Raw genomic sequence first — 17,438 nt, 5'->3', positions numbered from 1 at the left:
ACCTCTCCCAAACCCATAGTGACAAGAGTAGTCAGGGGGAAAGGAACAATGGAAAGAACATATGTGTTCTTGTAAATGCATGTTACCCCCTACAAAACTGAGCTCCTGTAAACTCACGTAGTAGAAATGAGAGGCCCCCAGAAGCAGAATCTGCCTCAGCATAGCTGTCTGCATAAAAGATCAAGTAAAAAAGTGTCAATATAAGCAAGGCAGCTGCTCTGTTGGTTTGGAGGCTCACCTTTGAGTCTTCAGGACTTTCCCTTCTCCTTAGTCAACTAACCCTATAATCTCTGAGAAATATCAGACTAAAGAGTAACAATATATAGGTGGTTTGGGTCCTGAGTCTCCTGGAGACAACAGCATTAATTCCTCCCATATAAACCCATCATAGCAGTTAAAAAGGGCACCATCACAAATGATTAGAAATTCCTCATTGGTTCATTCAATAAACACCTGCTAATGCTGAACCACAGTTGATATTGTGGGTATCAAAATGTCTTACTCATACTCATTTTGTAAGTACCCAATATTAATTTTCTTCTTCTCTCTTTTTAACTGAAAACTTTAACTTCTAGCTTACCATTTTATAGGGAATAGGGATCAAGTAAACAAATAAGTTTGTTGTGGTGCAACTTGTAACATGATATATGATATGATGCAATGTGATATGTTATGTGTGATTTGATACAATATGTCATGGAGTGACAAGAGCAAGTGGCATGTTAGCTGAGTCTTAGGCAATAGTTGGCCTGGTGGACACAACAATATAAAGAAATAAGAGATAATTACAGTCCAATGGCTTTGCATCTCAAGAAACAAAATAAAGATTTCTTCTGGAATCTAAGCCAGTTGATTTAAAAAAAGGTACTATCAGTTGAAATGGAAATACTTACTATTTGTTTTTCCTTAAAAAAGAGTGGTATTAGAAGAAGATGCAGAGCAAGCTAGAGAAACTAATTTTTAATAGCAATCAAATGCAAAAGAAATTCTAAATATCTGCCAAAAACAAGGCTAACTGAACTATTTTTGAAGCAACAAAAAAAAAGACCCCTGGGCGAGAAATTTTATAGTCATCCTCCTTTCTAGGTCGAACTCTTTTAGAATGAGACAAAGAAAAATCTGGACCTGGAATAAGGGGAAGATGCTAGGAATCTAGTCACCACACTGACAGAGATTTGTTTAAAAAACAGATGAAAAGCCAGAGAAATCAGATATCCCAGGAAAAGGGAATAGATTGAGGGGAATAAATGAAAAATTATGACTCCAGAGTAAAGGGTGATACATTTTTAGAACACCCATTAAGTTAAGTTAGGTGGAAAAGAGAAAAATCATTAGACTATGATAAAGGAAAGCACCGTTTTTCATGTTTCTCCACAAGAAAACATTCAGTATGCCCTCCAAAGATTAAATTTGATATTTTAATGTGTCTGAACAAGCACCAAATGAATTCTGAAATGAAAGCATTTCTAATACTCATTCTATATAGCACAGAATGGGGAGGGGGAAGAACAAGGAGTGTTTCTGCAGAAAACCAATGACTTGTTTTGGTTTTTCTTTATTAAGCATAATAAAGGAAATCTTAAAAGAATATAAATAGAATCCAAGAATGCTAGAGTTTTTGTGTGGCTTTTTTAAGAAATGGAAAAGCAACATGCAGAAAAGATCTTAGGAAGTACACAAATTTCATTAAAACGTAATTGGACTTGCAGGAACAATTACCGTGCTGTGCTGTGAGGGGAGCTGTTGGCACATAAGAGCAAAGCACACGTATGAGCTCATCCAGCAGCCTCGGCAAGACCCACTTCCAGCGAGAAGCAGTCATGTTTCAACACCTCCAATTCCCTAATGCTGACAAGCTAAACAACTTGTTTTGTCTCTGGGAGCTCTTCTCTGGTGATTAACTGCTTATGGTGAATACTAATTATATGAAAGTACAGTATTGAAGAAGTAGTGTCCTATTTCCCCTACCTACAGCCTCGACATATCTTAGAATCTGGAAGTTACTAGGTAAGAGCCGCTGCAAACCAAAACCAAGAAAGACATGTTCCTCCCCCTGGTAAACAAATGGATCTCCTCCTGCTTTTTAGTAGAGCTCAGCTCACTAACCAGAAACCTCCTCTAACCTCTGGGCTCCAAAACAAATCGAATTACAAAAAGAAGTGAGTGTTTGAAAGTCCTGTCATAACCATATGGACAAATCCGCAGCAAGAGTTTGTGAAGTAGTGAACCCTCGCTGTCCTCAATTCCCCATGTCCCATCCTGAAGATTTACCCCAAATTGTCAGTTCTTAGGAACTGCACCTCAGATTAAAGTCTTCTCACCAGGGAGCCTATGAGAATTTGTTCTTGTGTTTTAAATCCTAAGTGCTTTGTTAAACCGCCAACACCGCAAAATTAGAGACCATTAAACAATATAAGGCAGCAAGTGATTAAATCTACCCAATACACATTCAAAGCAGCTTAAGCTACTTTTTAATTAAAAATAAAATATCACTGGCTAAATTCAGATGTCTTAGCTATCTAGAAAAAGTTATAAGTCTGTTCAAAATGCAAAAAGCTGCTGATGAGCCCAGATAGAGAAGGAGAAATAGAGTAGGGAGTGGACTGGGGAGGTGACTCCTTTTGTCCCAGAGCCCAGGGCTGGCAGGGCCTGGAAACGCTGACCCGGTTTAGCTGGAGGACATGAAGGGGAATGTCACGGCTGCTGGCTGCGCTGCAGAGTGGGGACTCTGTGGTTGCTGATCAAATAAGCTTTATTAGCAAAGGCCTCAGAGGAGACAGAGTGTTCCACCTTTTGGCAAGGGGAATGAGTTGAGTAACAGCATTGCAGGAAGTGAAGGCACTGGAGATGTATAGACGGCCAAAGGAAATATCAGTGCTGTATTTAAGTATAGCTTAAACTCATTGATAAATAGTTCTTGAAGCAATTATTAGCATTTGGGGGGGGAAAGGCATGGGGGCTCTGTGTTAATGGGATCGCTTAGGGTTGAAAGAAATTTTTACTGTAAAGTTAGAAATAAATAAACATTGTAGCTTTAAGTTGTTCCTACTTGTTTAAAGTAAAGCAAAAAGGGCCAGGGGGCTTAGTCAACGTTTGGCAGGAGGCCAAGAATCTGAAGATCAGACTTATGGCTGGGATGATATCATTCACTCTGAAGTCCTGATACTCTTTCTAAAACATGAGAAAATTTACTGGTAAAAACCTTACCTCACCCACAGTTTTCTTATTTTTAACTCTATTTTTTTTCCTCTCAAGAATAATTTTCCAAGTCTGCTTTCTGCCTTTATATGTAAATGTTATGAATTTACATTTAGCTTCCAACATGGTCTTACCTAAAAAGCTTGCCCTAAAGTAAAGCACAGGCACTTGGTAGCTACAGGAATACAGGACGTGATACTCATATTTAATCACTTCAGTTGCTGCTGTGGCCTCAGTCACTTCAGAATCATCCCGGGGTAACTCTACAGCCTCCTGAAAAAAAGCAAAAGCAAAAACACAATGTTTGTCAATAAAAAAGGAGTCCATTAACCTGGAGAAAGACGCAGTTTTCTTCTTGCAGAATAACAGTTAAATAAACATAGAACCATGAGGTAAGAAAAAGGGAGTTTCCCACATTAATGTTTATCATTTGAGTCCTGGGTAAATAGTAAAACCAGAAAACATTAGCATTAAGTAATTCCAGATTGCTTTTGAGAGACAAAGCCGCTCTGGGCATAGAAACAGGAAGGGAGGGGAAAAAAGCAAAAAGATCTATTACAACAGCAACTCTGAAAAATCTTTACTGTTCAATTTTAGCAACAAGATGATGGCTATACAAGCAACCTTCTTCCCTACCTGTGAAAGCTAAAAACATCCTAACAATTGAACAAGAGGCTGTGAAATGTCCCTAAAGATTCTATTGTACTTGCCAAAAGATGATTCATTGTGTGCTGAACAATTCCCAGTTCCATTTTGAATAAGAAAGTTATTTTGCAAGAGGTTGATTTTGTTAGGTACATTTCAAAACCTGTGCTGAATTTGTTTTATTATTGTGCTGTCTTTGGTATATTTCTACAATAAATCTTGATTTATAATAATAGAGGAGAAGGCAAATATTAATGCCAACTTAAAATGGGGTTTTGTGAGCAAAGATGGCTAGAGCCAGTTCATGTCTCACCCCATCATTCTTTACTGGTTGAATTTTTAATGATGTGTGAAGGTTTCTTAAGAATGTATCTAAACGTTTAGAAGCAATTAAATGGACATGTCGAGTCAGAATCTGATTCCACCCACATTCATTATTTACTTGGGTTGAAGAATTTCCTTTGAAATTAATTTAGTAGAAGGAAAGAAGCAGGTTGGTTTGCCTCTTTGTACCTCTCATTACAACAGTAACTGCGACAATGAACAATCAGAAAGAGCTACAGGAAGGATTTCAAGCTTTATCAATATGAAATAAGGATCCCTGCGGAGATAAGTAAAGCCACACACTACTCTCCAGATCTGTATCTGCTTTACTAATTCCCCACTCACCAGCAGTTCACTGGGGGAGATAAATCACAACTGGAGGGAGAGAGTTACAAAATAGTTTTTCACTAAACTCCCATAGACCCTCTCAGTTAAACACAATGAATTAAATAGCCAGAGAGAAATCACCGAGATACATATCCAAATACAGAAAATTAATACAGCAGCACTTGGGTTTTTCTGTTTGTTTATTTAAATTTGCATTAGGCAAAGGTATCTATACCTTCTTTTAAAGCAATTCTTTTAACTAAATTCTTTCTTTTTGGTCAATGATTGGGTTGTTTAGCATGTATCATTTCTTTTCTTTCTCAACATTATAAAACATTACACCTTTGTGATACAGAATAATTGCAAGTACTGCATAAATACATAAAATGAAAAATAAAATTCCTCTCGACCTAGCACTTCTATACTTCAGATTTGTAACCATTCTTAGCAGGTCATTTGTGTATTTTTCCACTTAAAAAAAATTTCTTGGTGTATGAATAAGTCCACACACATACACACATCACCCATCCAGCCACCTACCACCAGTTAAATCATGCTGTGCATACATATGTTCTTGATTTGGTTTTGCACTAGTGGACATCCTGCCATGTGCGTCACATCAGTGCTATAGATTTTGCTTCTTCTTTTAATGGTTTTATTTTATTGCACTGTGTGACTATGTCATGGTTTTGTTTTTAACATTTCTACATTGCTAGGTATTTTAGGTTGATTATAACTTCCTGCTACTCAATTAATGCTGCGATGAATTTCTTAGCCCACGTATCCTCTATCACACCTCTGTTTTCTATGGTGCAGATTCCTGAAGGAGGCATTACTGTGCAAAGGGTGTGTATACTTTAAATTTTGATAGTGCCAATCTGTCCTCAGCAAAACAAATTTCCAGCAGAAATGTATGAGAATGTTCTTTCCCATACCCCATAAATACTGAGTTATTTGTGTTTTAAATTTTTGCCTATTCGATGAGTTTTTAAATGTCATTGTTTTAATTTCTAGTTTGTTGAATACTAGTGAATGTGAACATCTATTCATCTGTTTATTGGTAATTTGTATCCTTTTGTGATTTTCATGTTCTTATCCTTTGCTTATTTTTCTGATATTTTTTATTTTTCTTATTAAATTATATAAATTCTTTGTATATCAAAAATGATAATTTATTATTGGATATCTATCTACCTAATAGTATATACCCATCTCCATAGAAAAACAGAGGTGTGCAAGATTATATGACATATATATATGTGTATGTATATAAAATATTTTCACTCAGTTTTTTTTAAACTTTGTTTTCTTGTACATTTTATCATAAAGATTTATTTTACTTTTATGTAGTTACTCTGTACCTGTCTTCATTAAAAGGCCTCTGGCTACTTCCCACCTCATCCTTAAAATTTATAAAAATATTAAACTCCTTTATTCTACACACATACTCACACACATGCACATGTTTTTAAATTTACATTTAGATCATTAATCCATCCAAAATTTTGTTTTTGTTATAGTGTCAGGTAGGAATTTTTCCCAGATGATTTCTAATAGTCTATCTTTCCCATTGATTTTTAATGCACCTTTACCAAAAATTAGATTTGTGTGTGTGTGTGTTTATTCCTTATACTTTTCTATTGAGCTATTTCTCTTCTTAGACGATCACTGTCCAATTCTTAAGTAAACACTGGAGTCCGTAATTGCTGCCGAAAACTACAGAAATAGACTACTTGAGATTCAGTCCTGCCAGGGAGGATAAAATTCCTGGAAAGAACGTTCTTTGTCCAAACTCAAATTAAGTACTCAGGCATGTGCTGGGGTTGACACCAGGTACTTGGAACTGGTGATCAATTAGACATAGATCTAAATTCTCTGGAAGAATTAGGAGGCCCAAGGGAGAAGTGACAGAAGAAACTTCTTGAGGAACCTGTTAGCTCTCACTCCAGTCACCATTCTCACCGGCAGCTGCGTGCTTTTCTGAGATTTAAAGGCTGGAGTGTTACTCCTCTATTGGGAGTGTTGTCAGTTCCCTGCTCTAGGAAACCATCTATGTGCAAAGACATTTTTGCATACTTAACTCATATTAAATGAATTTGAATCCTTCGCCTGCGGGCTCTTTCCATCATTTGTGTTCAACTTTAAGATCCTCATGCAAATATTATCCCTTGAAGTCAAGCAATTTAGAAATTACAGACTTCTTCATATTTTCTGTTTCCCTTTCCAAAAGTGCCAGATAGATTTAGAACTTCAAGACTAATATTCTTGTACTATTCATCTTTGTATTTTCAGTGACTCTAACACAGAGCTGAGAATGGTAGTAAGCAATATTATCTATATCAGTAGCAGATCTGTTTCCTCCCACCTAAGTATACGATAACAAACTTCATAATTTACCAGCAACTTCACCTCCATCCCAAGTCTGAAAAAACAAAAACAGCAAATGAAGGAGTAAAAATGCAAAAGATCACCAAAGATGATATACAAATGACAAATAAGCATAAGAAAAAGATGTTCAACATCATGAGCTATCAGGGAAATGAAAATTAAAACTACAATGAGATAGCACTCCATATCTATCAGAATGACTAAAATAAATAATCATACCTTCAAATGTTGGTGAAGGGGGAGCTCGCCCCTGTCACACACAGAGCAGAGCCGATCGGGGGGTTGCTGCTTGGAATATAAAACCATATGCCAGTTTCTTATAAAACTAAACATGTACTTATCACAGATCCCACCAATTATACCCTTGGGTATTTGTCCCAGAAAAATGGAAAAACCTGTACACAGCAGTTTTATTCAGAACAGCCAAAAACTGAAACAGGTTAGCTGTTCTCCAACAGGTTGTGGTCAAATCAGGTAACTGTGGTATATCATTCCACACTACTCAACAATGAAAAGAGCAAACCTGACATACACAACCACCTGTGAAGTCTCCCAGGAATTATGCAAGCGATAAAGGCCAATCCAAACAATAAAATACCTAGCGATAAATTTAACCAAGGAGGTAAAAGACCTGTACTCAAAAAACTATAAGACAATAAAGAAAGAAACTGAAGAAGATACAAATAAACAGAAGGCTATACCATCCTCAAAGATAAAAAGAAGTAGCATCATTGAAATGTCCATACTACCCAAAGCAATCTACAAATTCAATGCAACTGCTATCAAAATACCAATACCAATTAGGAAAAAATAATCCTAAAACTTACATGGAATTACAAAGACCCCAAAGAGCTACAGCAATCTTGAGAAAGAAGAACAGATGTGGAAGTATCATGCTACCTGATATCAAACTATATTACAAGGCCATGGTAATCAAAACATCATGGTACTGGCATAAAACGATACACATAGATCAATGGAACAGAATAGAGAACCCAAAAATAAATCCATGCCTATATGATCAACTAATGACAAAGTAGGAAAAAATATACAAAAAATATAGTCTCTTCAATAAATGATATTGGGAAAACTGAACAGATGCATGAAAAAATGAAACGACAACTTTTTCATACAACATACAAAAATAAACTCAAATGGATTAAAGACTTAAATATAAACTTGAAATCATAAAACTCCTAGAAGAAAACATAAGCAATAAATCTTTGACATTTCTCTGAGAAATAATTTTGTTGGATATGTCTCCCCAGGCAAAGGAAACAAAAGAAAAAATAAACAGACGGGACTACATCAAACTAAAAAGGTTTTGAACAGCAAAAGAAACTATCAACAAAACGAAAAGATGACCTTCTGAATGGAAAAATCAAAATATTAATCTGAAAAGATATATGTACCCCTTGGCATTATTTATACTAACCAAGATATGGAATCAACCTAAGGGTCTATTGATAGACCAATGTGTAAAGCAGTGGTACAAACATACACTGGAATATTATTCAGTCACAAAAAGAATAAAATTTTGCCATTTGCAGACACATCGATGGACCTAGAGGGCATTATATTAAGTAAAATAAGTCAGACAGGGAAAGACAAATACCATACGATTTCATTTACATGTAGAATCTAAAAAACAAAGCAAACCAACAAATGAAACAAACTCACAGATAGGTACTACATTTAGCAGGGTGATCACTTCATAAGGCGTATACATGACTAATCACTGTGTTGCATAGCTGAAACTAATATAATATTGTATGTCAACTGTAATTGAAAAATTAATATAAATCCTCTTGAAACAAAACAAAACAAAAAGGTTACAGACTGTATGGTTCCATTTAGGTAAGATTTTTGAAATGATAAAATTTTAGAAATAAAAAGACAAAGACGATGTAATGAGGGAGGTTATGGAGAGAAGTGTGGTTACAAAAGGGCAAAATGAGGAATCCTGTGGTGATAAAACAGTATTTTGACTGTGGTGGAGGATACAAAAACCTACACTTGTGATAAAATGATATAGAACTACACACACACACACACACACACACACACACACACACGAGTACGAGTAAAACTGAGGAAATCCTAATCAGATAAGTGGACTGTATGGATGCCAATATCCTGATTGTGATACTATAGTTTTGCAAGATGTTGCCACTGGGGGGAATTGTGTAAAGGGTACAGGGGATCTTTCAGATTATTTCTTATTATGCATGTGAATCTATAGTTATCTCAAAACTTTCAATTAAAAATGAAAAGGAAAGAAATAGCGAAGCAATTTGAAATTTTGTTTTTTAAATAAAATTTCTAAGACCTCAAGTGCTAACAAAACAGATGGCAGAGGGATGAAACAGCATCTAAGGTCAGGGAATAGCTTTAAAGTAACACAGGAAAGGGCCAGAGGACAGAGGTGTGCGAGAGGCTGACTGGCCATGGGGTGGTGATGGTTGAGGCTGCTTGCTGGGTCCATAGGTGCTTTACCATTATTATACCATTGTGTACTTTTGTGACTATTTTAAATTCTCCAAAATAGGATAAATTAAGATAAAAGTTTCTGATACCATGTTACAGTATACTCTAGTGAACAATTCCATCTAGCCAACACCCTCACCTTGCAGATATACACAGGGCCCAGAAAGGTTGGTGGTGTCCCCAATGTCACCAAGTAGGTGGAGGCACAGGTAGAGCTATAACCCATGTCTACTGACACTGAAATCATTTCTCTTTGAACAATATTAGCCACTCCTTAACCATTACTATAGTTAATTTGAACTTACGTTCTGGACCACATAATGTTAACATTTTTGGTAAGTTTGATAATATGTTATTATTTTTATTCTTTTATTATATTTTTTAAGGATTTGGGTATTTTTACATTAAGAGTTATTAGAAAAAAAGTCACATGTACATTTATTTTCCTCAAAATGCTGCTATTTCATTAAATGAGAAGATACCTGTGTTTAGGAAATTACACTCATTCAAAGAGCTAAAAGATTAAGTGGTTCACATTAATTATAGAAACCTTGATTTTATTTAATTCAATTAACAATAAGTTGACAGTGATCTCTCATTTAGAAAATCTGATATGAATTAAGCTTTGCAACTAAATCCCATTAAACGGGGATCATGCTGGAGACACTTTATAGATATTTTATTGAAAAAAAAACCCAAATGGTATATTGGGCTTAAGAAATGAGATCCCTATCTCTATTTAGCCTGCAAGGAAAAGTAATTGAAGGAAGAAAAACTTTTCTTCTATCACTAAAAATCTCTCTTACTATTACTGAGAAAACATAAGTAAGGAGCTTTATTCATAATACCCCTTGAGGAAAAGAGAGTCAATTTGTTTATCTTCTACCAGTCAGATCTTCAATTCAAACCTCACATTAACAGATCAGAATCACAGCCTAGAAGCCGAGTGGCACAGGGCAGTGCTGGTTCTGAGTGGACACAAGCCATCTAATCACAATGGAAAAATGGGTTAAGAAACAAACTTCGTGTGATTTCCCTGAGCCAACAGCCTTTCCATCTATTCAGAAGTGATAAGAACCGTCAAAGCCTTTTGACAAACAACTGAAAAATGAATCCCTCAAGAAAGACTTTTAATTATTAAAACAGATATGGTGAATTAGAAAAATAATCTATGTGAGATTCCAGTAAGCAGGCCCTTTTTTGTTTCATGTGCTCATCATTTCACACCAAGGTGGTCTTCTCACTATCTTTACTCCTAGAATGACTTTCTTCATGATCTCTGTGGCTTACGTATGTGACTGTCACAAGAGCGTATCCTTTTAGCAACTGTGAATGTAGTATCTAGAACACAAGAGAGGGTTCAACACAGGCAGCCATGTGTCTGACAGCATCTGGAGCGACCATGAAATAAGGGGTGGTCAACAGGACGATCCCAAGAATAGCATCTCAGAGAGGCTCCCCTTTCCCGGTAATATTATCACTCCTCCTCCTGATTTTTTTTTAAAGGAAAAAAATGAGGCGCCATTCTTTGCTCTCCCAGATCCCTCAGAGGGGAGTGAGCTAGCATCAGCATGGCCAGTGTGGGTTCCCACTGAGAGAAAGAATCTGTCTCCTGGGGATTAAATCCTTTTCTGCAGCCTGGCAAGGGCAAGGCAGGAAGGAGGGGACACAGAAACCAGCCAAAGCATCTGGCAGATTTCTGGTGTTTGCATCTGGCTCCACTGTACTTCTTCCAGACGTGGGCAAACTACGGCCCGCGGGCCGCGTTGGAAATGAATAAAACTAAAAAAAAAAAAAAAAGACCGTACCCTTTTACGTAATGATGTTTACTTTGAATTTATATTAGCTCACACAAACACTCCATCCATGCTTTTGTTCCGGCCCTCCGGTCCAGTTTAAGAACCCATTGTGGCCCTCGAGTCAAAAAGTTTGCCCACCCCTGTCTTAGACCCTGCTTCCTTCAGGACAGTACAACCGGTTGAGTTCAGAGCCGGGCAGCCAGCAAACAGGCTGAGTCCAAGGTGGACTGCAGAAGAGGCTGTGTCTTAGCTTCCATGGCAGAGAGACAGTTCCCCACAGCAGGGAATAGTAATAACCCTTAATAGCACCCATCATATGCCAATGACAATTAGTTCATAAATCAGAACAAGAGATAAAAAGGCATTATGTTCTGGGGAAAAAAACCCAGAAGGGCTCAGAAGGATTTTTAAAGGAAAAGTTAGGTTCTTCTTACCTACTTCTTAAGACTCCTGGGCAGCTAAAGCAGTATTAGCAGAATAAGGCTTTGAACATCAGAATTCATTATGGAAATCATGACTAAGTAAATATACCTGGTATTCTGAGCTTCAGAATCAACCAAATGTATTTCTGTTCAGAGCTACCCTTAGCATGCTACATAAGAAAGGCCAGCATCAGTTACAAGGGTGTACAGTTTTTCTAAGCACATTTGTGTACATTATGTCATTCGCTCCCCTGCTCTAGGTCACCCAGCAAGTAAGAAACGGCCAGGACATAAACCTAAGTCCTCAGGCTCCTTCACGGAGCCAAGACATTCAGATTTTGGGGGGTAGAGAATGTTAAACATATGTCCTCTCGGGCTCCATCCTCACACTTCCGCTTTTGAACTCAGTAGTTCTGGGATGGGACTTCAGGATCCACCTTATTTACATCATCCCAGGTGATGCTAATGCAGGAGTCAGCAGGCCACTCCAGGAAGCATGGCCTCACAAATATGTAAAGGGTCTATTTTAGGATTCTTCAGTTAAGATAACTCAGTCTATGAGATGACAGCATCAGGAAAGCCCAGTCACCAAGACTCAAAATTCTGCCACAACCAGTTTGCCCTCACTGACTGCTCATCTCCATTTCCAGGAGTAGCGCTGTCTCAGTTGGTCTCCTCTTGGTGGGAGCCTAATGCACCTCCACTAACCAAAGACATCAACTCAGCGCCCCCACCCCCAGGGACCCAGGCTTTTTTGCTGGCCCTTTCCCTTCTCCTCCTGTCCAAAAATAATATTTCATGTTCTCCTCTTCCTCTGAGTTGATTAATTCTCGCTAAAGTATCAATGGCCATTAATGCCTTAGTATATTATTCCTTTATCAATCATGGCATTCAGCAGCAGATATGTAGCAATAACCCTCATCAAAAGGAATCTTTAAAAGTGAAATCTGGGGTGCCAACAGGGGTAAAATTTGCACGGTGCATGTAACTACCAATGTGTAAGAGTTACCTTATACACTACTCTACATTTTAACTCCAGAGACAGAGCACTTCCTGGTGCTACAGGGTAACTCAGTCTCCACTGGGTTTTCCTTTGCAGAGAATTATGAAACAAGAGTCATCTTTTATACAATATCCTCTCAGAAGTATGAACCAATTCATTGGCATCAGATTTCTCCTCTCCGTATTAAACAAGCCTTGCTCTTCTGATTTTTCTTATGTGCCTAGTTCCAGAGGTTTGCAAATGTTTTCTGAAAGGACCAGATAATAAATAGTTTAGGCTTCGTGGGCCATGAGGTCTCTTCATCGGAGGATGAGTGCAGCCGTTGGCAACATGTAAACAAACGGTGGTGGATGTGCTCCCGGGAACCTTATTTATAAAAACAAGCTGTGGCCCCTCAACCCGAGTGTGCCCACCCCTCCAAGTCCACCTTCAGGCCTTCTTGAATGCCGTTTTATTGTATTTTTATAAGTAGTAAGCAGAACCTGGCTCTCCATTTGGTGAACTTTCCCCTTTTCTGCTTTTTTTCTATCTTCGGATGTCATGTTCGATTTCCTGAAGGGATGATAAATTCTGAGCCTTAATAGAATGATGATAATTGAATCCAATAGGCTGAAGTTTGGCTGCAGTCATTTTCTAAAGTAAGAGATAGCACTCCCCTAATTTAAACAAGTGAGATTTCTAAATGTCTTGATGAATAAACTGCAAATTCCTTTAGCATATGAATAAACTTCTTTGCTCAAATCCACAAATGAGTAAATTTCACTGCCAAAGAGTAAAAATGATAAGGTCTTGATAAATAGGCTGAAAGGCATAATCCAGAGGCTGTGGATTCTACAGCGCAAGGAAACATCACATCTAAGAATGCGCAGAGAACTGTCTTAAAGGAGCAAGGAAGCCATCGGCTCCTTCCCTCAAAGCTTTCTCTGAGGTGTGTGGCTGTGAATGGGGCTTTATTAAGTTTGCTTGTTGTTGGTGTGTGTGTGTGTGTGTGTTTGTGGGTTTTTTTTTTTTTGCTTTTTTTTTGTTTTGTTTTGTTTTTTAACCAGGAGAGTCCTCTAGAAACTTCCAGAAGAACCTACCGCATGCCAGGCAGGCACTGCACCTATGTCGGGGCAAAGACTTGGTGCTGCTTTTAAATAATACTGTTTCAGCAGCAATGAGAACATGCTGAAAATTCTCATCTTTCTACCGGGTATAAGGATACAAATCCAAATCTCAGCTAAAAATATCCAGATATTAGAGAAGCACAGTACAGTCAAAGGTGGCAAAGGGCATGAAATTTGGAGTGAGACCTGGGTTCAGTCCCTGGCTTTGCCACTCACTGGATGGGCAGATCACTTAATTCTTCTGAGCCTCCGTTTCCTTACTTGTTATATGATGGTAATTTCCTCCCAGGCTTTCCTTGTTTAAAGTTTATTAAACAAGATAAAGTGTAAAACTGTCCCATAATAGGTATGTTGATTAACTTATTCATTAATTCATTAAATGTTACAGGGTATCTTCTATGTTCTAGGCCAGGGGTTGGTAAACATTTTCTTAATGGGCCAGGCAGGCCGTAGACCAGTGATGGCAAACCTATGACACGCGTGTCAGAGGTGACATGCGAACTCATTTTTTTGGTTGATTTTTCTTTGTTAAATGGCATTTAAATATATAAAATAAATATCAAAAATATAAATCTGTTTTACTATGGTTGCAAATATCAAAAAATTTCTATATGTGACACAGCACCAGAGTTAAGTTAGGGTTTTTCAAAATGCTGACACACCGAGCTCAAAAGGTTCGCCATCACTGCCCTAGACGGCTGCTCAGTGGTTAGAGCATTGGCCCATGGACTGGAGGGTCCTGGGCTTGATTCCAGTCAAGGTCATGTCCGTTGGTTTAGGCTTGATCGCTGGTTGGGGCGTGTATGGGAGGCAACCAATGGATGTGTCTCTCTCACATCAATGTTTCTCTCTCTCTGTCTCTCCCCCTCCCTTCCACACTCTAAAAAAAAAAAAAAAAAGATCCATGGAAAAAATATCCTCCGGTGGGTGAGGATTAACAAACAAACAAAAAAAGGGGGCCAGACAGTAAATATTTTAAGCTTTGTGCACCGTTATGTGTCTGTCAAAACCACTTAACTTTGCCATTGTAGCATGAAAGCAGCCTAGACAATATGTAAATTAATGAGTGTGGCTTTGTTCCAATAAGATGTTATTTATGGACACTAAAATTTAAATTTCATATCATGTTAATGTCATGAAACATTACTCTTTTGATTCTTTTTCAACCATATAAAAGTTTAAAAACCATTCTTAGCTTGTATACAAAAATAGGCAGCAAGCCATAGTCCCACCCTTGTTCCAGACACTGTCTTAGGCTCTGGGAACAGAGGGTAGAGCAACAGACATTGTGCCCTAAAGGAGGGAGATATGTTAAATCACCATACAAATAACAATAAAATTATCATCACAATAAGCCCTACCAGAAAAAATGCACATAGTCCCCAGGGTATATATAATTTTGCCACATCTATAAATTTGGTGTGTGAGATTTTAAACTTTTTTTGTTTCAGCTCTTTCACATGTTAACCAGTTGTATATAGCACCAACCCCTTTGATGTCCTACTCACGCTCCCCGGGGTTTATTTTTAGCTTAACAATCATACCATCCACCCAGATAGATTTTCAGGAACTCCAAGTTCACCAGACTGCATTATCACCTAGAACTTGTCACACCTGTCACCTGTAACCACCCAAACTTCCTCTTAACAAACTCTTCTTGCAGCCTACTAAAAAGTCCCCTTGTATGCTTAATTCTGTTTACAAGTCCTCCTACCCTGAGTGATAGTTTCTTCTTGAGAATGCCCCTCAAATTTTTTTCTCAGCTTTGCTCATTCTCACATGTACGTACATGTGTGCCATGTGTGTGGACAGAGCACGCACACATTCACTCACTCATGATTACTGAGTGTCTACTATGCACTAGGCATGGTGCTGCCACTGCAGAGATGCTGGTGAGCAAAAGAGACACAATCTTTGCTCTCACAGAGCTTATAACTAGAGGGAGGGTGGGGAAAACAAATCATTGCAAAAACAATTATTTGATTATAGTGTTGCACATGCTGTGAGAATGTAAGAATGCATCTCGAGGCTTTATCTGGTCTGGGGCCAGGGAGATACTTCTGCTCTACATTACACACACACCCCTTAGCTTGTGAGTGCCCGGAGGACAGGCTTACACCTCTCGTATTCACTCAGGTCTCCCAAGCATCCCAAACAGTATCTGGCATACAGTAAGCATTCAATCAGTATTTGTTAAATGAAATAAATAAATGGAATGAGTATAAACTGTGTGTTCCTATTTCCATTCCATAAACCAGAGGTTGGACTGACCTGCAAGCCCTCTGGGTGATGCATCGTCCACTTTAAAGACTATGCTGGCGACCCAGACCATTATTAAACAACATTATGAAGAAGGCAAAACTGATCTTTGGCATCCCCTACATCTAGCTCTTCATGACCTTGTTTTCCTATTTCACACACAGCTCCCTAATTCCACCTTCCAATCTGATCTTCAGAGGAAAGGGATCTGATACACCTACCAATGGTAATGTTACAGGCTGGGCGTGTTAACCTGGCCAAGAATCTTTGCCATTGAAGGGAAGATTTCTTGAACAGGGAAATCTCAGTAACCATGCACTTCCTATAATAGAGACCATGACACAGCAAAGGCTTGGGGGAGAGCGGGAGTGGGGAACAGCAGCAGTAATTTCTCTGGGACCCTCAGACCTTCAGAGCATACCTGTGGGTGACCACCTGCTGTGTGAACTGAGGAGAAAGCCTGTCTTGCCAAGGCTGGTGCAAAGGGCATGTGGCCATCACTAGAGCCGCATAATCTATCTCTGAGGCGACAGAAATTGCTCCTGGAAGGAACTACATTTGACTTCCAATTACTGGATCCCCATTTCTCCCTGTTACTAAGCCTGGGTTTTCAACCACTTTTTCTATTTGTAATGCTAATGATAAGTCAACATTTAACAGAAGTTTCCAAAGGAAATGAAAGAAGCTTATGCTGGTAATACTGCATTAATGTATTTTCCTGATTACTTATAATGGTAAAGAATTATTTGCATAGAAGAAAAATGCTAATTTTATTAAAGCGCTATTAGATAAGGCTCGTAGACCAACTTGCAGCATCCTAAAAAATTATACAGAGTGACTGGATTTGTCCATTCTAACCTCTTTGGAACCATTTGCCTGCAGTTACCACACTTGAAGGAAAAACCAAATCCAGCACTGACTTGTTTCCTAAATGAATTGGGGAGTTGTTGTTAAGAAGCATCTGCTGTTTCATGGCATTCATGTAAAAGCATTCTTGTGCCGCTATAACGGACTACCCAGCAGATGTTTTAGAGCACTATACCCACAGCAATACGTGTACCATAAAAAAAAAAAGGCACTACAACATAATTAATGATTTCAGTTCCTCTATAAATGAATTTCACTTTTTTTTTTAGAATGGATTGAAAGTTGTGTCAAGAGCTTCAACTTTTAACTCAAGCAATTCACTTGCAAGAAAGTGAACACAAAAATCATTTCCAGCAATAAATAACAAAGGGTCAGACTCGGCCCTACACCCAACAGGATGAAATCTGAGGGTGTGAGAAAGGCTTCTCCAGATAGAGTCACCCTGCCACCTCCCCATAGATCAGCCAGAGAATTAGCCACTTCAGGTCAGCCCTAAAGCCAGGAGAATAAGCATTTTCTCTGAGACTGGGGGCAAATACTGAAAATACCAAGATTTTTAAAATCTCAGCCAAGATGTTCACACTGACAGTAGGCTCACAGTATGGGAGGTGGG

General features: G+C 38.2%; 1 protein-coding gene across 2 annotated transcripts in view; it reads right to left on the bottom strand.

The window, feature by feature from the left end:
- The window catches only part of ATG10 (autophagy related 10), a 179,187-nt gene that overhangs the window by 58,877 nt on the left and 102,872 nt on the right, over positions 1 to 17,438 (bottom strand). For both annotated transcript variants that reach the window (XM_006775500.2, XM_015571665.1), the window contains one exon: positions 3,333 to 3,471. In XM_006775500.2, coding sequence (XP_006775563.1) covers positions 3,333 to 3,471 — 139 coding nt within the window. The remainder of the gene's footprint in view (positions 1 to 3,332; positions 3,472 to 17,438) is intronic.

The sequence above is a fragment of the Myotis davidii genome, unplaced genomic scaffold (genome assembly GCF_000327345.1).
Source record: "Myotis davidii unplaced genomic scaffold, ASM32734v1 scaffold44, whole genome shotgun sequence".
NCBI lineage: Eukaryota > Metazoa > Chordata > Mammalia > Chiroptera > Vespertilionidae > Myotis > Myotis davidii.
This window is presented reverse-complemented; position numbering and strand designations above follow the sequence as displayed.